The following is a 26,353-nucleotide window of genomic DNA, read 5'->3' as shown; positions in this document are numbered from 1 at the left end:
CTAAGAAAAAACATTTATTTATTTATACTGTTAATTAGGGCTGGGTAATAAATATCGATTTCTCGATATTAATCAATTCTCATTTTTACGAACCAATATCGATTCTTAAATCTCAAGAATCGATTAGTCATCCTGTTTCATTTGAATGAATGGATCATTGTATCGCGGCTGCGCGCATCCAAAGAATCGCAATAATCTTTGTCCTTTGTTACTATTGATATGAAACAAAGTCTCAGTTTTCAAATTACGTCCATTTTCTTTAGAAATTCAAAAACATAAATAGCGTTTTGTCGCTGTGGCGTGAGATCGCTCTGGAGAAACAGCAGCGCTGATCTCTCTTCCGGCTTAATAATACCAGTTACAGCGCCAAATAAACATGAATGAGCATCTGAAAGTGTGTTAAAGATACAGTACAACTTATCGAAATCCGGATCATGTCACATTGATTCACTCAATCAGCGTTTCAACAGTGGAAAGACGTCAGTTAAACAGCTTGTAATCAATGTATCGTCATATTTACCTCATAAACTCAATAATCAGCTAGAAAAAATAACTCTAGAGAGGAGCATTTTGCTAAATATATACACCATATGCATTATAATCTTAATGTTCTTCAATATTTAATGCATATTTGAATAAATCTGGCAAGTTTTTATGACAGCCACCATGTTTATATTTCATATAATCTTCTTATTATAAAAATAAATAAAAGTGTAATTTTTGTATAGTGTTTGTATAGCTACAAAACAGTTAATTATTACCTTAATATTAGGCTAATGAAGCCTAGTAGACTACAACTAGACTTCCATAGTTTACAGCATTAGTTAAGAGATTTGATTTCATTGAGAAAATTTGCCATTTATTGTAACTGATATCCAAAATAATCAATATTGAATCGAATCGAAATCGAATCGAATTGTGAAATTTGTCTCAATACCCAGCCCTACTGTTAATCTTTCTATATTCAATTTGTGGAAAGGAGTTAAATGATGAGGTCACACACAGCCTCAGTCAGGAGTTCTGGAAGCTCATAATTCATGTACGGTACGGTCCGAAGAGACTCAAATCATACAGGAGAAATCCAGTCTGATGAGTTTGTGGAAAAACATTTTACAGTGCTTGTATATTGTTGTCTTTCAATGCATTTGATCATTCATACTCAAAGTAGAACTGAAAAGACATTCATAACAGATTATTAGTTAAAACATTTAAAAATGCACCTGCAGAATATTTTTCCAGGATTTCATTAGTATTGTGCAAAACTCTCGTCTGGTCTCGTTCTCGTGAGAGGAGTCATGAATGGGCGATATGATTGAATTCATAATTCACATACCCAAATGGTAATAAAAACCTCAGGTTTCAGAACTCTCAATATCACCACATAAATAACTTTAGTATTAAAATGCACACAATACACTCATGTAAAACGATGTACACTATATAGCAAATCTCAGCTGCGTGATCGTTAATATCATTGCGAAATGTAACTATAGTGTCGTCCAGCTCTTATCTGATAAATGAGACTTCGGTATAAATATATTATAAACATAATTTTTCTATAAAGCTGGCTTTTCTTTGTATTTTTGTCTTCACAAATATCAAAAAATTCTTAAATCAAGATGCATTTACTAAAGTAGTACAATGCAATGAGATATTCTGTCTTTTGGGGAAATAAAAGTTAAGGATTGTAGTTTTAAAAAAGCTAAATGATCTGCCAATGAGGATAGGATAACAAAAATAATCTTAATTCAATCAGAAATAATATAATTTTACTTATCCCATTGGTAGATCATTTAGCTTTTGTTATGCAACAAATTTTGATTCATTTCCCTAAAAAAACAAAACATAATAAATCATGGCATTTTACTCGTCTAGTAAATCTTAATTTAAAAACTTTTAGATATTTGGACTGGAAACAAGACAAAAATACTAAGTTAGAAAGGTATATTTTGCAGTGTAATGCGTATGTTAATGAATTCGACTCACTAGGAATGGGTCTCAGAACGTCTGGGATGAGGATCTCGACGAGGGCCTGATACATCAGGTGATCACATGTGTTCATCCACTTCAGCACGTCATCGTGGCGGCAGAGCAGGATCAGCGTGTTGCGCGGCAGACGGCCCTCGATCTCACTCACACCGCTGCGGTAACAACAGCACATCTCAGGAATCGGGTTTAATCGCCTGAGCTGGCACTGAAGAGGTCATCGGGTCACATACCTGTTTTCTGTGATGGTGACGCCCTCTACGGTGTTGGAGGGAGAGTAGCGCCAGAAGGTCTGCCACAAGTTCTCGATTAGATTGAACTGAAGGTTCACCACGACGTCCAAAATGGCCTGCGTGGGAAAATGATCACAACAGCTTTAAACTGTAATTCAACAAGACTTAAAGGGATCGTTCATCCAAAAATGAAAATTAGCCCAACCCTCAAGTCATCCTAGGTGTAGTCATGACATTCTTCTTTCAGGCGAATAAAATCCTGGCTCTTCCAAGCTTTATAATGGGAGTGAATGGCTGTTTCTGTTTAGAAGATCATAAAAGTGCATCTGTCCATCATAAAAGTGCATCTATCCATCATAAAGTTCATCTGTCCATCATAAAAGTGCATCTGTCCATCATAAAAGTGCATCTGTCCATCATAAAAGTGCATCCGTCCATCATAAAAGTGCATCCGTCCATCATAAATGTGCATCTGTCATCATAAAAGTGCATCTGTCCATCATAAAAGTGCATCTGTCCATCATAAAGTTCATCTGTCCATCATAAAAGTGCATCTGTCCATCATAAAAGTGCATCTGTCCATCATAAAGTTCATCTGTCCATCATAAAAGTGCATCTGTCCATCATAAAGTTCATCTGTCATCATAAAAGTGCATCTGTCCATCATAAAAGTGCATCTGTCCATCATAAAGTTCATCTGTCCATCATAAAAGTGCATCTGTCCATCATAAAAGTGCATCTGTCCATCATAAAAGTTCATCTGTCCATCATAAAAGTGCATCTGTCCATCATAAAAGTGCATCTGTCCATCATAAAGTTCATCTGTCCATCATAAAAGTGTATCTATTCATCATAAAAGTGCATCTGTCCATCATAAAAGTGCATCTGTCCATCATAAAAGTGCATCTGTCCATCATAAAAGTGCAGCTGTCCATCATAAAAGTTCATCTGTCCATCATAAAAGTGCATCTGTCCATCATAAAAGTGCATCTGTCCATCATAAAAGTGTATCTATCCATCATAAAAGTGCATCTATCCATCATAAAAGTGCATCTGTCCATCATAAAAGTGCATCTGTCCATCATAAAAGTGCATCTGTCCATCATAAAAGTGCATCCGTCCATCATAAAAGTGCATCTGTCCATCATAAAAGTGCATCTGTCCATCATAAAGTTCATCTGTCCATCATAAAAGTGCATCTGTCCATCATAAAAGTGCATCTGTCCATCATAAAAGTGTATCTGTCCATCATAAAAGTGCATCTATCCATCATAAAAGTGCATCTGTCCATCATAAAAGTGCATCCGTCCATCATAAAAGTGCATCCGTCCATCATAAAAGTGCATCTGTCCATCATAAAAGTGCATCTGTCCATCATAAAAGTGCATCTGTCCATCATAAAAGTGCATCTGTCCATCATAAAAGTGCATCTGTCCATCATAAAAGTGCATCCGTCCATCATAAAAGTGCATCCGTCCATCATAAATGTGCATCTGTCATCATAAAAGTGCATCTGTCCATCATAAAAGTGCATCTGTCCATCATAAAGTTCATCTGTCCATCATAAAAGTGCATCTGTCCATCATAAAAGTGCATCTGTCCATCATAAAGTTCATCTGTCCATCATAAAAGTGCATCTGTCCATCATAAAGTTCATCTGTCATCATAAAAGTGCATCTGTCCATCATAAAAGTGCATCTGTCCATCATAAAGTTCATCTGTCCATCATAAAAGTGCATCTGTCCATCATAAAAGTGCATCTGTCCATCATAAAAGTTCATCTGTCCATCATAAAAGTGCATCTGTCCATCATAAAAGTGCATCTGTCCATCATAAAGTTCATCTGTCCATCATAAAAGTGTATCTATTCATCATAAAAGTGCATCTGTCCATCATAAAAGTGCATCTGTCCATCATAAAAGTGCATCTGTCCATCATAAAAGTGCAGCTGTCCATCATAAAAGTTCATCTGTCCATCATAAAAGTGCATCTGTCCATCATAAAAGTTCATCTGTCCATCATAAAAGTGCATCTGTCCATCATAAAAGTGCATCTGTCCATCATAAAGTTCATCTGTCCATCATAAAAGTGTATCTATCCATCATAAAAGTGCATCTGTCCATCATAAAAGTGCATCTGTCCATCATAAAGTTCATCTGTCCATCATAAAAGTGTATCTATCCATCATAAAAGTGCATCTATCCATCATAAAAGTTCATCTGTCCATCATAAAAGTGCATCTGTCCATCATAAAAGTGCATCTGTCCATCATAAAAGTGCATCTGTCCATCATAAAGTTCACCTGTCCATCATAAAGTTCATCTGTCCATCATAAAAGTGCATCTGTCCATCATAAAAGTGCATCTGTCCATCATGAAGAGCTCCACAGGTTCTGGTGGGTAAATAAAGCCCTTCTGAAGTGGAGTGATGCGTTTGTGTAAGAAAAATATCCATATTTACAACTTTATGGACTAAAATAACAAGCTTCCGGCAGTTCCGCAAGTTGACATCCACCCATTCACTCCCATTATAAAGCTTAAAAGAGCCAGGACATTTTTTAATATAACTCTGATTGAGTTCATCTGAAAGAAGAATGTCATATACACCTAGGATGACTTGAGGGTGAGTAAATCATGGGCTAATTTAAATTTTTTTGGTGAACTATCCCTTTAACCTTTAAGAACTGGACTGTAACTAGAGCCCCATGAACCCTCATCCTTCCCCCATGGGTCAAAATGACCCAAAGCCCTCAAATTATACTTTATAATTATTTTTATATAATTAAAAAAAAATAATAATAATACTTTTATTATAATTCATTCTAGATGCATTCACTAGATGAGATATTTCTTTTCTGGGGAGAGAAATCAAACTTAAGTGAGTTGTTGCTTAAAACAAGCAAAATTATCCATTGCTAGATTATTGCAATTGCAAAATCCATTGCAAAATTATCCATTGTTTGATTTCTCTCCCCAGAAAAGAAATATCTCATGGCATTTACTCATCTAGTGAATGCATCTTGATGTAAGAGTTTGTAGATATTTGGACTGGAAACAAGACAAAAATACTAAGAAAGAAAAGCTGACCTCGCAGTGTTCCCTGTAGAGCGTCTGAAGGGCTTTGACGTCCTCCAGGCCGATGTCTTCCACCGGCTCTCCGAGCTCCAGCTCAACGAACTCTGGCAGAGCTCTGGACCCGTCTAACAGGGACATCAGACATCATTCAGGATCGTTAGCCAACTATAGTCGCAAGTTCTGTCGTTATCAGCAGTTCAACGAGTCGGTGTTTCCCGAAGCCATCCAACATTCGCAAACTTGCGTTCGGAACGGCAGATCTAGATCTCTTTAGAAGCAGTTTGTTGTGTTCATGACGTGTGGACTCAATAAATCCTGATCTTCAGCAAAATAATCAAACTGACATTCAGTGCAACCGGTGTCTTTAATGTAGAACACACACAATTTACGTCTTTGAGTTTGTCGAGAGATTTAAAGTGTAGTGTGTGAAGAGTGCGCATGTGTGAACGAGCTCTAGTGTGTGTGAACGAGTCTGTGAGTGAGTCACGCGCAATTCGTCCCGGTGTGAACAGGCCTTTAGGCTGATTTTTTTTTTTTTTTTTTTTTTTTCACGTTTTTTTTTTTTTTTTTTTTGCACGTGCAAAAATCGTTATTTGAAATGTAGGCGTGCAGCAAGTCATAATAGAATCTGTGTTCATGGATGCATAGCGACGGCAAACATTTTACAGAAATGGTGCGGCCGTACTCTCGATATATGAACGGCTGCGGTTGCATTGGGTTGGTTTATGAACACAGTATCGGACCGACCCGAGTACTGGTATTGGTGCGTCCCTAATCCGTACCGATATATCGGCAAAACCGATGAAACGGCCGACCTCTACTTACTACTCCAGCACCTGCGTGACATCATTAACTAACGTTGTTGGACGACCAATTTGTGACATTATGGTGTATAGGAAACACACCCCAGATCAGCTCCTCTAAAGCATGGTTTGAGCTGCTCCAGGTGTGTGTGTGTGTGTGTGTGTGTGGTTTACCCAGGAACTGCTGATGGTGTTGGCTCTGAGCGATGAAGGTTTGCTCCGCGGCGCTGGGTGTGTGTTGCCCCCCGCTGGAGAAATTGTCCCCCGAAACACTGTCCATCTTCTGCACTGGCTTGAACCTGGAGACGGACAAAAGAAATGCGTGATGAGCTGTCAACTTCACTACCGGACAAATGTTCGGGATAATCCGTTGATCAAAAATATAACTTTATAAAATAAAAATATAACTAAGTTTTCTATGTGAATATACAGTAAAGTGTAAAGCATCATTACTCCAGTTTTCAGTGTCACATGATCTTTCAGAAATCACTCTGATATGAGGATCTGATGATCAAGAAACATTTAAGAATAATATTTGAATGGAAACCATGATACACTATTTTTCAGGATTCTTCACATAGAGAACGGCTGTTTTACAAAAAAAAAATAAAGTAAAAACAGTGAAATATCAATGCATTATTCCAAACTTTTGGCTTTTAGTGTGTTTAAAGTCCCAGCAATCCAGCTTTTAATGTTGTTTGTGTGTATGTGGTGTTTTTAATCTGCTTTAACACACACCGTGTGTAAGTTGATAAGTGGACAGCATTGCTCCTTAAAACTGCAGTGAACCAAAGACAGTCTCAAAAACACGCTTTGAAATCGCTGGTGTTTCTGACGCCACAAACCACCTTGTAACCAATCAGATCAACGTGTGATCGACAACCAGTGGATGGGGGCGGGGCTCATTTGCATATTCATAGAACCGCACATACTAAATGAGGCGAGGGTGTCGAGTTACAGTCAAGATATTTTAAGGCATGAAGATTTTTTTTCAAGGAAAAAACGTTTAAATATGTCATAAGGGATTAAACGATTGACCACAGGGAGACTTTAACTGGAATAAACTGCACATAGGCGTCAGCTGGACGGGGACGAGACTGACCTCTGCTTCTGCTGGACGGGCTGCTGTCTCAGCGCCATGTACTGCATGTCCTCCTGCAGCCGGTTCAGAGGAGAGTCCGGCTTCACACGGATCCCGTAATAATGATACTTCGAGTTCCCTCTAAACTCAAGAAGAGAAACAAGAGGGCGCTGGAGTGAGGAGCACAGAGCATGTGTTGATCAGGGCTGGCTATCGACTCAATGAATATAGATTTAATACAAATATCCTATATTTATAAAGAAGAACAGTGAACATAACTTTACAAGTGCTTCATTAATAAAAAGAAATTAAGAGCCACAAACCTGTGTATTTAACTCTTTATTTTAGGAACATTAAAACCCAAATCTTATTTTCAAATGCAATGAATGGATAGGATTTTGGCACAAGATGAAAAGTCAGAAGAGTTGATCAAACAGGATCTGGTTATTTTAAGTGTAAGATAAAACAGCCTTCGCTGTAACACGGCGGCTCAAGCCTATGAACCGTGGAGGAAAACTAAAGCTGGCTTTTGGGTGATAGAGATGATAGTGCTGGGCGGCACAACTGCTGGGGTTTATGTATTATGGTATGAATTTTTTATTTCACAATACCCATGAGTGTGGCTTTAACAATGATGGGAACGCGACACTGTGTGAGAGGGTCTTTCACTGAAGATGGACAGGTCAGTGTTGTGCACTCGAGACTCTGTCTCGGACTCGGTCTCGAGTCCATATTTTAATGGACTCGGCCTTGTCATGGACTCGTGTGCATTTTGACTCGAAATGGACTCGTACTCGAACATATTGGGACTCGGACTTATTCCCGAGTCCACTCGAGTCCCATTCAAAATATGTCATGATTATTACCGTATGTTAATATTTCTTTAAATTGTTGGTTGATTGAAACGTCCAATGATTTCTGACTTTCTTGTGCGCAACTGCGCATGACTTGACACTATAACGTTCGCGGCACACAAATGCAGCAGGACCCAGTGTGCAGTAATGCACTTACTGATTGTAATAATTGTAAGTCATAATTATAATGAAATTACCTTTACACCACTGTGTGGCCTTTTTACCATTACAGTGTACATGATTCCATTGTATATTTGGTTTACTGTATGAGAGTGTGGTGCCAATTTTATTGTTACCACCAAATATTTGACATATTCTTAAAGATATCTTTAAGTCTGGTTTGAGACCCAACCTTAGGTCTCGGTCTCGACTTGGACTCGACTGTCTTTGGTCTCGGTCTCGACTTGGACTCGACTGTCTTTGGTCTCGGTCTCGACTTGGACTTGACTGTCTTTGGTCTCGACTCGGACTCGAGTGAGCTGGTCTTGACTACAACACTGGGACAGGTTACACTGTAACTGATATCTGTCAAATTATATCAGTGTTTCCCATATTATATTGGTTCAACACAGCCTTTTGGAAAATCTATTTGTGGTTGGCATTGACATCGTTGAATAAACATGAGCACTGCACGTTTCAAAGTCAAAACGCAGCGCGGGTGTTTTTATATGAATGTATCTGAAGGGAACTGACTGAAAATATCATAGAAACTTTTAATCTTTCTTTATCTTCATCAAGTAAAGCAAACCGCTTTGTGTTCAGCCGTTACCGGGGCAACCGCTTTGTGTTCAGCCGTTACCAGGGAAACCGCTTTGTGTACAGCCGTTACCGGGGAAACCGCTTTCTGTTCAGCCGTTACCGGGGCAACCCCTTTGTGTTCAGCCGTTACCAGGGAAACTGCTTTGTGTTCAGCCGTTACCAGGGAAACCGCTTTGTGTTCAGCTGTTACCAGGGGTAAACCGCTTTGTGTTCAGCCGTTACCGGGGAAACCGCTTTGTGTTCAGCCGTTACCAGGGGTAAACCGCTTTGTGTTCAGCCGTTACCGGGGAAACCGCTTTGTGTTCAGCCGTTACCAGGGGTAAACCGCTTTGTGTTCAGCCGTTACCGGGGAAACCGCTTTGTGTTCAGCCGTTACCGGGGCAACCGCTTTGTGTTCAGCCGCTACCGGGGCAACCGCTGTTTCTGCGGCTCTTACAGCGCCTCTATAAACACTGCAAACCTGTATTATTACTAGTGTGATTTATTCTTCTGCAATATTCAGTCATAACAGTCAAATTGGGCAATTTAAAGGGATAGATCACCCAAAAATGAAAACTCTGTCAGTAATGACTCTCCCTCTTGTTGTTCAACCCCGTAAGACAGAACACAAATTAAGATATTTGTGATTAAACCTGAGAGCTGGATCACTTTAACGTAGCCTATTAGGTCAATCTACCGTAGTATTTCCTCTCTCAATCAGTAGAAAATGTGGTTAACACCCAGTCATGATTGAAAAAAACAAAAACCATCATATCAAGTTGGTATCATTTAGCAGACTGATCTCATGAAGTAGCGTGTGTATGACACGCCAATTCGTATTTCCATTTTTGGTGTGCTATCAAGACGCATAATCGCCTTTCAGCGTGTTTATGAACGCCGTTGACTTAACGTTATATAAATATACGACTTACTTCAACCCCGTCCCTAAACCTACCCGTCACTGGGGTTAATGGCATTTATGACTGGAGATTTGACTGCGTGTACAGACACGCGGAATGACACGGACGTTAATGCCGTAGACATACACGCGGATAGCTCAAAATGCGTAGAGATAACACGCCACTTGACTCGAAAGTGGCGTGTACGTTTACGCAAAAGTCATGATGTCATGTTGCATTTAGAAAAATACCGTGATATGGATATTTGCTCGTACCGCCCAGCACAAGTGGATAAATGAATAGATTCGACAGATTCGTGGCCTTTGGGAAACATGTGTTGTTGTGGCCAGCCCTAGTGTCGGTGCGAGGAGAGCTGGAGATGTTACCGGGTTCCCAAGCGCCGGGTCCGCAGGCCCATGAAGATGGAGCGGATGAGCTTCCCGAAGGACGCGGCGTTCACCGGGTCCAGCTTCTGCTCCTGGCAGTGGCGCAGGTAGTGGTTGTACAGGGTGGATCGGGGCAAACTCACGCCCTCGGCCGTCTCGTAGTTATCCAGCAGCCATTGCAGCTGTGAACAACACCGCTACACGCGTCAGATACACTCGCACTTTACACTTCCCTAAACAAAACTGCATCTTGTGTTTCTACGGAAGAAAGGAAGCCTCAGATTCTGGAATGACGTGATCTATCCTGGAGTTTTTAATTGGTGCATGACCTATGACCTCAGAACAAATCATTGAACATCTTGCAATATTTAACATAAAAGTCCATTCATAACAAAAACAAACTTTACACTAAAATAGAACTTGCATAACCTAATATATACAGTGCCATCTGAAAAGAGCCTACACTGGAAATCTGGAAATAAATATTTTTAGGAGTTTCTGTATCAAATTTAAAGAATGCAAAGAAGTAAATGAATGTTATTGATCATGTGACTCTTTTGAACGGCACAGTATAAAAGCCCGTTCACACCAAGAACGACGACGATAACGAAACATTAGTGTCTAGGATCACCAGAGTCTCCATTATACCATATGATGATTTTGTTTAAATTTGCAATATAATATATATATATATATTGATATTTTATCAAAGGGAAACTGTCCACACGTGTTTGATCTAATAAGTTTAAGTTCTCGGTGTTGTTCACTATATACATCTCATTTGTCTCTTACTTGTTCAATAATACGTTTGCACACTCAATTCTATGCATTTAATTTTATAATACATAAGCAGTTTCACCCCAAAAAAGCAATAGTGAACATTTTCTATACACTCTCCTTTTCAGTAATGTACAATTACATAATTATGTTTATATATATATATATATATATATATATATATTTAAAAGTCAAAATAAAGTCAAAATTGCGTGATATAGTCAGAATTGTTATAAAGTCAGAATTATGTTATATAAAGTCATAATTGAGTGATATAAAGTCACAATTGCGTGATATAAAGTCACAATTGCGTGATATAAAGTCACAATTGTGTGATATAACGTCACAATTGTGTTATATAAATTCATAATTGAGTAATATAAAGTCACAATTGTGTTATATAAATTCATAATTGCGTGATAGAAAGTCACAATTGCGTGATATAAAGTCATAATTGTGTAATATAAAGTCATAATTGCGTGATATAAAGTCATAATTGAGTGATATAAAGTCACAATTGTGAGATATAAAGCCATAATTGTGTGATATAACGTCACAATTGCGTGATATAAAGTCATAATTGCGTGATATAAAGTCACAATTGCGTGATATAAAATCACAATTATGTTATATAAATTCATAATTGCGTGATATAAAGTCACAATTGCGTGATATAAAGTCACAATTGTGTGATATAACGTCACAATTGTGTTATATAAATTCATAATTGAGTAATATAAAGTCACAATTGTGTTATATAAATTCATAATTGAGTAATATAAAGTCACAATTGTGTTATATAAATTCATAATTGCGTGATAGAAAGTCACAATTGCGTGATATAAAGTCATAATTGTGTAATATAGTCATAATTGCGTGATAGAAAGTCACAATTGCGTGATATAAAGTCATAATTGTGTAATATAAAGTCATAATTGCGTGATATAAAGTCATAATTGTGTAATATAAAGTCATAATTGCGTGATATAAAGTCATAATTGAGTGATATAAAGTCACAATTGTGAGATATAAAGCCATAATTGTGTGATATAACGTCACAATTGCGTGATATAAAGTCATAATTGCGTGATATAAAGTCACAATTGTGAGATATAAAGCCATAATTGTGTGATATAACGTCACAATTGTGTTATATAAATTCATAATTGAGTGATATAAAGTCACAATTGCGTGATATAACGTCACAATTGTGTTGTTCAATAATACGTTTGCACACTCAATTCTATGCATTTAATTTTATAATACATAAGCAATTTCACCCCAAAAAAAGCAATGGTGAACATTTTCTATACACTCTCCTTTTCAGTAATGTACAATTACATAATTATGTTTATATATATATATATATATATATATATATATATATATATATATATTTAATTAACAGATACTTAAATGCATACAACTAGGATGTTCGAGTTATTTTGATCTCGAAATAACATTTGATTTCAAACCTGACGCTTTAAACGCTCGAGTTCGTAAAAGCAGGATGGATTCTGATTGGCTGTCAGTGTTTTTATCGTTCATCAGCTGGAAAAAAACAAAGTTCTGAAAGTGATTCCAATGGTACCTCTGTTGTCATGGTTATGCCGTGGACTTCCCTATTACATAGTTACGTTATCATTAATCTCCTTGGTGTGAACGTCCTTCAGAAAGAGTGTGAGAGAGAGAGAGAGAGTGACCCGTAGAGACAGAAAAGCGTAAAGTACCGTAGCAGATCGCTAGGAGACGAGCTAAGCCAAGCGGTGCGTGTTTGCAACTTACATGGCTGTTGAGCAGCGAACTTCTCTGACTGGATAAACCTTCAGACTTTTGGAGCGTCTCAATCGCCATTTCAATCTGATAGACCAAAGAGCAAAAGAATAAAGGAGAACAAAACAAAAAAGAGGGGGGGAGAAATCAAATGAAGGCTGTAGCGAAAGAAAGCTGCACTGAAACCAGAGATGAGCAGCAGAAATAGACCCGACTAAAGCATCCCAGCCACCAACACACACACACACACACACACACCATAAACACAGTCCTCATGACCAGCTTCTGTAAACCTTCACGCAGAACTGAACATCTAAGAAACAGTAAATTTGATAATGAGGCCAAGTCTTCATATACAGACTTCGAAATTAAAGCTGTAATTCATTGCTGGCAAAATAAAACGTGCAGTAGACATCTATGCAAGCTTGTTGACACCACAGAAGAAGAACACACAAGAAAGGTAAATGTGACTTTATCTCACAATTCAGTTTTTTTCAGAAGTGTGATATAACGTCGCAATTGTGTTATAAAGTAGCATATGCGTGATATAAAGTCAGAATTGCGTGATATAAAGTCACAATTGCGTTATATAAATTCACAATTGCGTGATATAAAGTCACAATTGCGTTATATAAATTCACAATTGCGTGATATAAAGTCACAATTGTGTTATATAAACTCAGAATTGTGTTATAAAGTCACAATTGTGTTATATAAACTCAGAATTGTGTTATAAAGTCACAATTGTGTTATATAAATTCACAATTGTGTTATAAAGTCACAATTGTGTTATATAAACTCACAATTGCGTGATATAAAGTCACAATTGTGTTATATAAACTCAGAATTGTGTTATAAAGTTGCAATTGTGTTATATAAAGTAGCATATAAGTTTATATCTCATAATTCTGACTTTATAACTTGCAAATGTGAGATAAAAAAAGTCATAATTATCTTTTAAAATGTGTTGTTATGTGGCAGACACAAGCTTCCATAGAAATCAGTGCTTCACAATTAAAGAAAAAGGGCTCTGAAGTTCCCAAAAAGGTTGGAGAACCTCAACACCCATAATGCACTGGGCCCAATCCGACTGTCTGTGAGCGGGGATACAAAAATGCAGACGTTTTCATTCATTTACACATTGTAACAATATTAAGGTGGTTGACAACAAAGCAATTCTTCTACATAACATCCTATAATATTAAGCCATTACATGATGCTCAACATGCTGTGTTGTGTGGGTCCAATTGTACGGCAGCACTGCTTGTGTGTTTATACGAACTCATGCCATCAGTAACACAAACTACTGTATCTATCCACTTTATTTTAATGTAGGAGCTTTACCAGCTTCCAGATGTACAAGAACAGTCCGTTATGCTGTTTGATATTACAAACTGGCATATTATTATCATAATTTAATACTTGTACTGTAAACACTGGGTTGTAGTGCAAATAGTTTTACAGTTTACTGAACTGAATTGATCTGAATAATTGTTTTTTAGGATGTGTGTCATATTTTCCCGTTTATTACAGTGAAGCTGTCTGTCCTGAATTAAGCACTATAGAAATAAACACCAGCTAATGAGTCGAAGTCATGCACGCTCACACCAAATGGCTCACTTTACCATTACAGAAATAAGGTGGATGATTTCGGAACAGACCCATTATCACATAAAAGATGTTAATTACTTTGACTGGTATAATTATTCAGATTGACAAATTATTTAAATGAAAGTATTTGATTCAAAAGTGTGTTTTAAGCTCTTTATTTATTTTTAAAACTGGCTTCACAAGCACATTTCAGATGAACCCTTGTTTTTAACCCTCAGATTAATGTGTTTAACCCTCAAAAATATTTACATAAATAAACAAGTCTAACTGTAGCGGGGAAATTTCATATTATTTCACACATAATTATAATATAAATTTTCCGCAATATAAATTGTCTCTTTATAAAAGAGAATAAATATCTGCCTTTTTTCATAAGCTCAGATCAATGAGACCAAAAAAAGTCAATCTGGCCTTAAAACTCACGATTTATACAGGCCTTCTAATGACGGCACATGCATTGAGTTTGTATTTAAAAATCATAGTATTGTTTGATGTTGTTAGCACTGATGCATTGGTGTTGCGTTTGTATGATATAAATAAAATGTACTATTATTAATATTATTATAAATACAAAACCTGTGATAATTGAAAAAACAAGTTGACAAAAAGATTGAATCCAACATTTGGCAAATTATTTTGAAGTGTAACGAGATGGGGTGAGAAAAAAATCCCAAAATAGTATTATTAAAGGAGTTGTTCACTTTAAAAAAAACTTTTGCTGATAATTTACTCGCCCCCGTGTCATCCAAGATGTTCATGTGTTTCTTTCTTCAGTCGAAAAGAAATTAAGGTTTTTGATGAAAACATTCCAGGATTTTCTCCATATAATGGACTTCAATGGGGACCAAACGGTTCATGTTTCAGTGCAAACTGTTCAAAGGGGCTTTAAACGATTCCAGACGATGAATAAGGGTCTTATCAAGCGAAACGATCGCTCATTTAATAAATAAATAACAAAGTTTAAGTTTTATAAGCTCAAATGCTCGCCTTGCTTTGTTCTGTGACACGTGTTCATGACTCTCCTGTTCGAACTCGTTCATCAAAATGATCGAATCTTTTTTCGGGTCATGACTCGAAGGGTCCTTGATAAGACCCTTATTCATCATCTGGTGTCATTTAAAGCCCTTTGAAGCTGCACTGAAACTCATTTGGACCTTGAACCGTTTGGTCCCCATTGAAGTCCATTATATGGAGAAAATCCTGGAATGTTTTTATCAAAAACCTTCATTTCTTTTCCACTGAAGAAAGAAAGAAGAAGAAACGTGGATATCTTGGATGACATGGGGGCGAGTAAATTATCAGCAAAAGTTTTTTAAAAGTGAACTACTCCTTTAACTATCATTTTCGGGGAAAAAGCAAACCCTCTCCGGGTGAAATACCTGGAAGACAACATGAGGGTTAAAGACACCCCAAAATCCTCATTTGTTGTTCCAGACCTGTTTGAGTTTCTTGTGCTGAATACAAAAGAAGATCTTTTGAAGGATGTTGGTCAACTGTTTGATTATGTTCAACATGAGAAAGAAACTCGTACAGGTGTGGAACAGCGTGAGGTCATGTGTGTGTAACTAATGTTCGTGTGCACAGTTGGGGAAGTTACTTTGAAAAGTACTGCATTATAGTTGGGGACTTTAAGCACATAAATAGGTCATTTCGCACAAATTCATCTAAAAGCACCAACTTTGGCACAAATGTTGCTCGGGTCATGTCAAAATGATTTGGCTAGGGAGCCAGCGACCCTCGGGGCCAAGATGGCGGCCATATTGACCGCTGCCCGAAAACTTTTGGCTATAACTTTTGAACCACATGAGTTACAAATACAAACTTGATATATTTTTCAGCTTAATTGATCATTGGAAACTCATAGGAATGATTGTTTTTATGACCCAGTATATATATGGACCCCTTGATCCTCCAATTCCAATATGGCCGCTGTCCAAAAAAGCAGTTTGGGCTGTAGTATGGGGCAGTTTTTGCGCAAATTCATCAACAAGCACCAAATTTGCTGCTTTTAGAAGACTTTGCGTGAAAATGTGCTTAAGGCCCCCAACTATTACAACATTGCATTACTCCTTAAAGTAACCAATTGCGTTACTTAGTTATTTTTATGAAAAGTAATGCGTTACACTAATTTTGCGCTACTTTTTCTCACCAAAATTGTGAGATTGCATTTTACTGTTTTCATTCACTCTGAGGAATACTGAATGTTTTCGTGCAAGTGAGATGAGTAAATGTGTCACATTTAGTCTAGACCTACAATAACCATCATGTTCACACACACACTCCTCACTTTATCTCTCTCAACATGGGGACAGTAGAGCTGTCAGTCAATAAATGTGAAACGTAACTAGCGTTGCTTTTTAGAAATAGTAACTTGGATATTTTGTTGTGAATTGAAACAGTTACACGTTACGTTACTAGTTACTTGAAGTGAGTTACACACAACACTGGTTATGAGCGATGTGATTGGTGCTCACCGTGGCGGGGGAGGCTCTGGTGGTCTGAGCCGCGGAGTGAGGGGCGGAGCCATCCATGGAGTTTCCTCCAATCAGATAAGCTCCAGAGCTGCTGATGATCTGGCCTCCTGATAGGCCCATTCCCAGAGTGCCGTTCCCGTTGTTAGCCATGCTGTGATTGGTCACCACTGCGCTCACCTGACCCGAGCTGCCTTGCGTGTCGAAGTAGTTCCCGCCGCTGTTCTGGTTGTACAGCTGTGGTTCTGAGTATGAATACGTCCGTCTGCCAATAAAACAAGAACATGTGCTGCTTTACACTCTCATTGGCTGCCCTTAACCTTCCCTGAAAGAGCTTTACAGACGCGATGCGCGATGAAAGGCGTCTTTTCCATGTTAATCAGAGCGTTTCTGCTAGCCAGCCGCGACACGTGACCATTCTGTTTTAGAAGCGGTTTCTATTTTTTTTTATTATACAACATTCACTCACAAAAATATTAGGGCTGTACAAAAATTAATCACGATTAATCGCATCCAAAATAAAAGTCTGTGTTTACATAATATATTTGTGTGTGCTGTATATAATTATTTTGTATATATAAATACACACACATGCATGTATATATTTAACAAAATGTATTATTCATATATAAAATATTTATATTTATATAATATAGATTATGTATATATATATATATATATATATATATATATATATATATATATACAGAATTTAAGCGCAAATATTTCTTAAATATATACATGCATGCATAGCTATTAATATATACAAAATAATTATATACAGCACACACAAATATATTATGTAAACACAGACTTTTATTTTGGATGCGATTAATCACGATTAATTTTTGCACAGCCCTAAAAAATATATATATTTTTTGCTATATTTAAGCTAGGAAATGTCCAAAATATCTTCATGGAACATGATCTCTTCTTAATATCCTAATGAATTTTGAAAATTTGACGATAATTTTTATTGCCACAGACACACACCCATGCGCCTCGTGACTGGTTCTGTGATGTAGAGTCACATATAAGGTTAACGACTCCCCCTATATATCTCAGCGTGTCTATATGTTTAAACTATTTAAATCTGGTTACATTGATGCTCTTACCTCTCTATCATTGTGTGCAATATCATGCAGTATAATAGCTTATTGCAATAAGTGACTTTTTTTTGGTTTTGTGTGTATTGTTTTGTTCATTGATGTATTGCACTGTATTTTGGTTATTGTTTCTTTAAAATTCTACTTAAATTGTAGTTATGTAAATTAGATGTTATTAGTGATGGCACTAAGTATTGCTCCACCTTCTGTAAAGAATGTTGAAAATGATTTGTGACATGTTCATCTTTATATCGGCGTGCGCGCTCGTCTCTAATTGACTGGAGAAACATAAGTTGTGTTTTGATGAGTTCCCATCCTTTCATCTTCAGGTGAGAGTGCCGTTTCCATGGATACAGAAATCACCAACGCCGCATAACTGTTTTATGGAGAACATTGCTTTTGATTCCCATTCTGATACGTGCTTTCTCCGTTCGGCTGATGACATTTTATTTATAATTGCCAATTTAAAAGATCTTGTCTTCTTGCTGAGTAAACGTCTGTGTATGAAGGAGAGTCCTTCAGGTGCTGCTCTTCTGCCGCTTCATCCCCACTTGTGGACACTTGTGGTCATTGTCAGATGACTGAGCGCCGCGAGTCTCAGAAGTAGCGTGATTCAGTGTATTAAACCAGTCCGACTCTAAACAAACTTATTTGATCCATGATGGTATGAGAGACTAAAGGCCCTTTCACGCCAAGTGCAGTAACTATATTAGCATCCACATGATAAATGCTCTTTAAAGCAGAATGACTTCTGATTGGATTATGGTTTATGATATGGTTTATTTTTGCCATGGAAAAATATATATATTTTTCTCTATATATATATATATATTTTTTTTTTAAATATTAATGCAGTATTTTAGTTTAATATAGAGTCTAGGCCTTCAGAAAAAAATTTTTTTTTGAAGAAAATTAGCACCATCTGGTTACAGTATATAGAAAAAGCGTAGAATCCTGGTGTAACCACTAGATGGCATGTACAGCTCTCTATGGAGAAGCATGTGAATTCCCCAGCTGTTTATGAATACATTTTTTGTTGTTGTTGTTGGTGGATTTGAATATATAGTTGAAACAATCTCAAAAACTATTTCTTATAAAAAAAAATTAACAAAAAACAAAAAAGTAATTTTTTTACAATTTCCCATTTATTTCTTATGGGGATCATTTTTGACCAAAGACCACAAGTGTGACTTTTTTTTTTTTTAAACCACTTAGCATGCTCAGATCATGACCATTTTTTTGTGTGTTCACATACATAATGCCATAAAAGTCACCAAGTTTCGTAACATTCCGATGAAGCTGTAATTTTTAAAAATTCAAAACAGAAAATTTTTTGGTCAGAAATGACCGAAGAGCAGCTGAGGATTAAGTACTGTACTTAAGTACTAAAATGCTGTATCTGTACTCTACTAGAGTATTGTTTTTTTCTCATTCTTCTACTTTAACTTTAGTAGATATTTTCGATGAATTTAATACTTTTACTTCGATATTTTTTTAATGTTCTGCTAGTTACTCGTTACAATTATAAAAATGTTACGAATCATTCGTTGCAAGTTGGCTTTCATGCTGCCTAAATCACACAGCAGTTTTATAGGGTAATGGTATTGATTGACACACACATTGTCAACTAATGCAGGGGTTGTCCTGCAATGGCCGCCAAAGCAAATTTGTATCCCTTATTTGATTGCTAGTTCAAACTTGACTGCTTTCTTTAATAATTGCATGACACAATACTTGTACTTCTACTTTTAGTACTTAAGTAGTGAATTTTTAAATGAACTACTTGCAATACTTAAATACAAAAAAATGTTGAATACTTTAGTACTTCTACTTAAGTGTGGTGCTTAAAAGTCACTTTTTTGATAGAGCACTTGTACTTTTCCTCAAGTCCGGGTTTCTAGTACTTTATACATCTCTGGCGAGGAAACACTCACATGGTCCCGTTGGTGTAAACGCTGTTGTTCTCCTCCTGAACGTACTGCACCTGTGCTTGATACACATGCTGGACCTGTTGAACAGTCTGCGCCTGAAACACACATGGCCTCTCGATAAACACTCAGGAATGGAGAAAGAAGTGTGTTCAGCAGCAGCTCCGTAATGGACCTTCACATTTACATGCGTCTCAGAAGTTGTTAGATCAAATATTATAGTGCAAAAGAAAAAAAACAAAACGTTACAGCATTTCTATGACTTTCCAAAAGAGGAAAATATGGATATCGATTACGAGAAAGATGTCAAGTTTGATTTGACATTATTAGAAGCACTAGTTTTGCTGCATCTTAATGCCGAGAAAACAGTGTTATAAATGTACATAAACTCTTAAAAAATGAACATAACTAGTCTTACAATATTATTAACTGTTGAAACATGATGGCACAGTCGTGAAAGAGTCCATACACCGGCAACAAAGAAATAGCGGAGTAAAAAACACTGCATTTTTATTTTCTAAACAGAATTTAGCCGAGTGAGTAATTCGTTAGACTGATTTAAATATAACGAATCATAACAAAAGAGTCAAACTCATAAAGACCTTCACAGTCCAATAATACTCTCGTGAGTTAGTGGAAGATGTGTAATGAGTTCATGAGGAAGTTGCAAAGTTACTTGCAGTTTTTTTTTAAAGGGACGGTTCACTTAAAAATGTCAATTCTGTCCTCATTTACTCCGTCATGCTGTTCCAGACCTGTGTGTGTTTCTCTCTTCTAGGGCTGCAACAACTAATCGATAAAATCGATTATAATCGATTATGAAAATCGTTGTCAACGAATGTCATTATCGATTAGTTGGTCTGATTACGTCACAGGGATTGTTTACATGCGCTTCTTACATGCGCTTACATGCGCTTCATGAGGCACACACGCAGTCTATCTCCCTCGCCGGTCTGTGCGCAACACGGACGGTTTGGAGCACATTATCTTCTGTCTCGCATGCGCACTCTTGATTCCGTGAGTTTGAACTCATTTGCGGGCATCAGGAAACCGCTATCAATATGCAGCATACACGAAAATCATTCACCTTTCGGCAAATTCGCCGTTTTGAAACCAAAATAGGTGACCTGCGTTAATCGTGTATACTTTATGAAGCCATACTGTAGTATAATGTGAGATAGAAATGTATATTTAAGTCATTAAATTCAAGTTAACCTAAGCTTTTCCCTCCACTGCGGCTGTCAGTCATTCTCTATTCGCGTCGCGTTACAACAGTTAACATGATGAAACTCTTTCCAAGATGATTCAATGTTATTATTATAATTGATCCGTAGATAAAGGTCTATGGTTTCGTAATATAATGACTATCTTGCTGGACTTTTATTGCTGTAACTTAATCACTTTCTACTGAGTGTCTGTTAGATCACAACACTAGAGTAGACTCGGCGCACTATAATTGTTCTTCACTGAAATTTAAAACTGTTAAAAGAAAAGGCTTAATAAACTATTGCAAAGATACTGTATAATACACAGTCAATATTGCTTCCTCACTAAACAGCTGTGCATCTGATTTTTACGATGTTTTTCATGAATGTATAACAACAATACAAAGAGCAATGTGTAACGTTTTACCAGAGATAGTGCTACACTTATTGTCTCTTATTTTTTCCCCACTAAGGAATGTTTTTTTTTCACTAAATGTTCAGATTTTATAAAATTATTGTGCACTTGTGATTTTTCTAGGCTAAGTTTTTCTGAGTTATCCACTAATCTAGTTTACAATAGCATTTTTGTCATAGGTTATGGTCATATATATTTTTTTATTTGTTGTTTTTCTATATAATGAAGTTGTCTGTATTAAGAAGATTGTTTAACACACAAAAGAGTGTGGTTTTTAGGGTTTTATTTAGTTATAATAAACAAAAAAATGAAATACATTTTTTAATTTTTTTAATCGAAAAAATAATCGTCCGATTAATCGATTATCAAAATAATCGTTAGTTGCAGCCTTACTCTCTTCTGCTGAACACAACAGAAGAGGAGTGAAGAACGGCGGTAATCAAACGTTTGACACCATCCATGACTTCACTCTGTGTGCTCAGCAGAAGAGAGAAACACACACAGGTCTGGAACAACATGACGGTCAGTAAATGAGGACAGAATTGACACTTTTAAGTGAACCGTCCCTTTAAAACTGGCCAGTTGATTCCATAAAAACATAGATCGGTGTGATCAGAATGCGTCTGATTTCAGTGTGTGTGTGTGTGTGTGTGTGAAACCTTCTGAGACGCCCCCTGCTGGCTGCACAGGTACGCTGGTCTGGATTGAGTGTGAGTGTGTGTATGTGTGAGTGTGTGTGTCACCTGCTGAGACGCCCCCTGCTGGCTGCTGACTGCAGGCTGCACATGTACGCTGGTCTGGAGTGTGTGTGAGTGTGTGTGTGTGTGTGTGTGTGAGTGTATGAGTCACCTGCTGAGACGCCCCCTGCTGGCCGCTGACTGCACATGTACGCTGGTCTGGAGTGTGTGTGAGTGTGTGTGTGTGTGTGTGTGTGTGTGAGTGTATGAGTCACCTGCTGAGACGCCCCCTGCTGGCCGCTGACTGCAGGCTGCACAGGTACGCTGGTCTGGAGTGTGTTGGACGAGGAGTCAGCGCCGGCCTCGGGGGTCTGCATGGCGCCTGAGGAACACACACACACACACACACACACACACACACAATCATCAACAGTCCGAAACAACACCATTCACACACTGCAGGACAGTGTGGCTTTCTATGCTTCTTTTTTTTGGGTTTAGGGTTAGTTTTTACTAATCAGGGAAATTAGTGTGAGGACACAATTCCAAAACGTGGCCGATGGGATTGGGAAGTCCTGCTTGTGATCTACAAACGCAGCCAGATCGTTTCCATAATGACCAATGCAATGTAAGACGTGTTTTTGGGGGCGGTAAATAATGGAGCAAACACCGGTAAATCGACGAGTGCAAATCTGAGTAAATCACCTTGCGTGATTCATTTAGAAATAAATGAAACACTGCGTCTGAAGGGAAAACTGTCCATGCCTTTCCAGCGCTCATGTACCACTGTCTTCGCTAAATCCTGACAGACCGCTTGTGTTTGCGCTGGCACACGCAGTTAGTAAATCTGACACTAGTCTTTGTTTCCATGATTAATGTTGTGTTTTTGTACATAAACTATTTTTAAATTTAGCTAAAATCAAATAAGTTTTTTAGTTTCAAATAAGTTGAAAAAATGTTTTCAGTTATTTAAAATAACACGTTTTTAAAAAATTGCAACGCACCAGTGTCATTTTAGTTTAATATTTTGAAGTACGTTTATTTAGGGTGTGCATAAGACTGACATGACTCCTTCATAATCATGACATGTCATTTATCTTGAATATGAAGGAGGGTTTATGCATGTTTATAACAACTTGTCATTTAAGTGTCTTTATACTGGACACAAGTTAGAAGTCTAAAGGTCCGTTCGCACCAATGAAGATAAAGATATAATCTAGTTCTAAAAATCGTTCTCAATATTAAAGAATAGTTCACACCACAACAATATCAATATAGAGAAATGATGAGCCCCTGATTTAAGGGCTTGGGCAATTAAAATGTCAGACGCCATAATGGATTTGGAAAACAGTCGTTCATAGCCTCTGAATAAATGGTGACAAGTTTTACCTCAGGTGTCCAGCGCTCGTTTCCACAACATTGCGGTGAAAAAGACTAGGTTTTGTCTTATTCCACTATATTGACTACGTCAGATATGTACGTCACTGAATGCAGTGTTGGATAATTAGTAGATCAATCACACTAGCTTGACTTAAAACTGCATGCTGAGGACATCTGTAATGCAGCAAGAACAGCAAAAACATGTTCAATGATGTTGTACACGCGATGAAACCGCAGCGCACAAGCTTAAGAATAAACAGACCGTTGTCGCTCGTTGGTGTGGCGCAAATATAGTTATCGTTCTCAGTCTGAACGGCCCTCAAAAAGAGAAGCTTTAAAGAAAAATGTCTGGAACACTCGTACAAAAATGTCTGGTACACTCGTACGAAAATGTCTGGAAAAATGTCTGGTACACTCGTCAGAAAATGTCTGGTACAGTCGTACGAAAAATGTCTGGTACACTCGTACGAAAATGTCTGGAAAAATGTCTGGAACACTCGTCAGAAAATGTCTGGTACAGTCGTACGAAAATGTCTGGAAAAATGTCTGGTACACTCATACGAAAAATGTCTGGAACACTCGTACGAAAAATGTCTGGAAAAATGTCTGGAACACTCGTCAGAAAATGTCTGGTACAGTCGTACGAAAAATGTCTGGTACACTCGTACGAAAATGTCTGGAAAAATGTCTGGAACACTCGTCAGAAAATGTCTGGTACAGTCGTACGAAAAATGTCTGGAACACTCGTCAGAAAATGTCTGGAAAAATGTCTGGAACACTCGTACGAAAATGTCTGGAAAAATGTCTGGAACACTCGTCAGAAAATGTCTGGTACAGTCGTACGAAAATGTCTGGAAAAATGTCTGGTACAGTCGTATGAAAATGTCTGGTACACTCATACGGAAAATGTCTGGAAAAATGTCTGGAACACTCGTCAGAAAATGTCTGGTACAGTCGTACGAAAAATGTCTGGTACACTCGTACGAAAAATGTCTGGAAAAATGTCTGGAACACTCGTCAGAAAATGTCTGGTACAGTCGTACGAAAAATGTCTGGTACACTCGTACGAAAAATGTCTGGAAAAATGTCTGGAACACTCGTACGAAAATGTCTGGTACAGTCGTACGAAAAATGTCTGGTACACTCGTACGAAAAATGTCTGGAAAAATGTCTGGAACACTCATCAGAAAATGTCTGGTACAGTCGTACGAAAAATGTCTGGTACACTCGTACGAAAAATGTCTGGAAAAATGTCTGGAACACTCGTCAGAAAATGTCTGGTACAGTCGTACGAAAAATGTCTGGTACACTCGTACGAAAAATGTCTGGAAAAATGTCTGGAACACTCGTACGAAAATGTCTGGAAAAATGTCTGGAACACTCGTCAGAAAATGTCTGGTACAGTCGTATGAAAATGTCTGGTACACTCGTACGAAAAATGTCTGGAAAAATGTCTGGAACACTCGTACGAAAATGTCTGGAAAAATGTCTGGAACACTCGTCAGAAAATGTCTGGTACAGTCGTACGAAAATGTCTGGAAAAATGTCTGGTACAGTCGTATGAAAATGTCTGGTACACTCATACGGAAAATGTCTGGAACACTCGTCAGAAAATGTCTGGTACAGTCGTACGAAAAATGTCTGGTACACTCGTACGAAAAATGTCTGGAACACTCGTCAGAAAATGTCTGGTACAGTGGTACGAAAAATGTCTGGTACACTCGTACGAAAAATGTCTGGAAAAATGTCTGGAACACTCGTACGAAAATGTCTGGAAAAATGTCTGGAACACTCGTCAGAAAATGTCTGGTACAGTCGTATGAAAATGTCTGGTACAGTCGTACGAAAATGTCTGGAAAAATGTCTGGAACACTCGTCAGAAAATGTCTGGAAAAATGTCTGGAACACTCGTCAGAAAATGTCTGGTACAGTCGTACGAAAAATGTCTGGAACACTTGTAAGACCGCACACAAAAACCCATCACGTCGCTTCAGAAGGCTTTTATTAACCCCTGGAGTTGTATATGGATTACTTTTATGATGGATGGATGTGCTTTTTGGAGCTGAAAAAACTAGTTAATGCCATGACAAAGCTTGGAAGAGCCAGGATATAATTTAATAAAACTCTGACTGTGTTCGTATGAAAGTAAAACGTCATATACAGTACATACACTTTGGTTAATAATTTGCATTATTCCTGTAATGCCAGCCGTTTAAGCACTAGTAATGGTGATGCTCGTCCTGGTAAACACTACTAATAACCCTGAGGGTCAGCACCTAAAGAACAAAAGAGATATATATTTGTTGTTTGTTTAGTTTGATCACGCTGGGTCACTTCCAGTCCTCTGTGTACACACACACACACACACACACACACACAGCAGTGACGGATGGTGAGGTTATCTGTGCTCTGAGCAGGTCAGTGAGTGGAGAACGCTGCCCGTACCCAGACCAATAAAGGAAGTTAATATTTAATGGCCTCTGTAGGGCTACAGCACAGTGCGGAGACCCGTGTGCGTTCGTTCGCATGTTTGTCTGGTCCTCGCTGCAGGTAAACACTGGATCGCGTGTTTCCATGATCAGGTCTCTCCAGGTTAATTATCTTTCCCCAGAGTCTCCTGCACCTCCTCTTCTTCTGCTCCTCATTTACCTGAAGGGTTCAGGTGGTGTTGTTCACTTCACCTCCCCCTCAGCCCTAACGTCTGATTACCCAGCATTCCTGACTCGCGCATAATCAAGCACACACTCACTCACGAGTCAACAGACTTCATCCAATGTTTTAACTTAAAACATTGGATGAAGTCTGTTGACTATTAACGTTGTGTATCCCCATCAACTGTTGTTTTATTAGCATCAGTTTTCACACGATGCAGTGCTATTACTTATTAATTTAAGTCTGATGGATTATTTCCCTCACAATCCTTCGTTAAACAGACGTGTATGTTGTCCTTTATCCT

The 26,353-nt window shown here is 37.8% G+C and overlaps 1 protein-coding gene across 2 annotated transcripts in view; it reads right to left on the bottom strand.

Annotated features, from left to right (window-relative positions):
* The window catches only part of rfx3 (regulatory factor X, 3 (influences HLA class II expression)), a 44,117-nt gene that overhangs the window by 10,200 nt on the left and 7,564 nt on the right, over positions 1-26,353 (bottom strand). The window contains exons 2-11 of one of the 2 annotated variants that reach the window (XM_039670341.2): positions 22,293-22,399; positions 19,727-19,818; positions 16,690-16,951; positions 12,617-12,691; positions 10,055-10,236; positions 7,199-7,318; positions 6,271-6,395; positions 5,306-5,418; positions 2,220-2,335; positions 1,987-2,141 (exon numbers count right to left, since the gene is read on the bottom strand). In XM_039670341.2, coding sequence (XP_039526275.1) covers positions 1,987-2,141; positions 2,220-2,335; positions 5,306-5,418; positions 6,271-6,395; positions 7,199-7,318; positions 10,055-10,236; positions 12,617-12,691; positions 16,690-16,951; positions 19,727-19,818; positions 22,293-22,394 — 1,342 coding nt within the window. In that variant the 5' untranslated portion in view covers positions 22,395-22,399. The remainder of the gene's footprint in view (positions 1-1,986; positions 2,142-2,219; positions 2,336-5,305; positions 5,419-6,270; positions 6,396-7,198; positions 7,319-10,054; positions 10,237-12,616; positions 12,692-16,689; positions 16,952-19,726; positions 19,819-22,292; positions 22,400-26,353) is intronic. The other variant, XM_039670343.2, reaches the window with a different exon arrangement.

This window comes from Pimephales promelas, chromosome 23, assembly GCF_988280905.1.
Source record: "Pimephales promelas chromosome 23, fPimPro1.hap1.1, whole genome shotgun sequence".
Lineage (NCBI taxonomy): Eukaryota > Metazoa > Chordata > Actinopteri > Cypriniformes > Leuciscidae > Pimephales > Pimephales promelas.
Note: the sequence above shows the minus strand (reverse complement) of the source record. Positions and strands in the feature narration are given on the sequence as shown.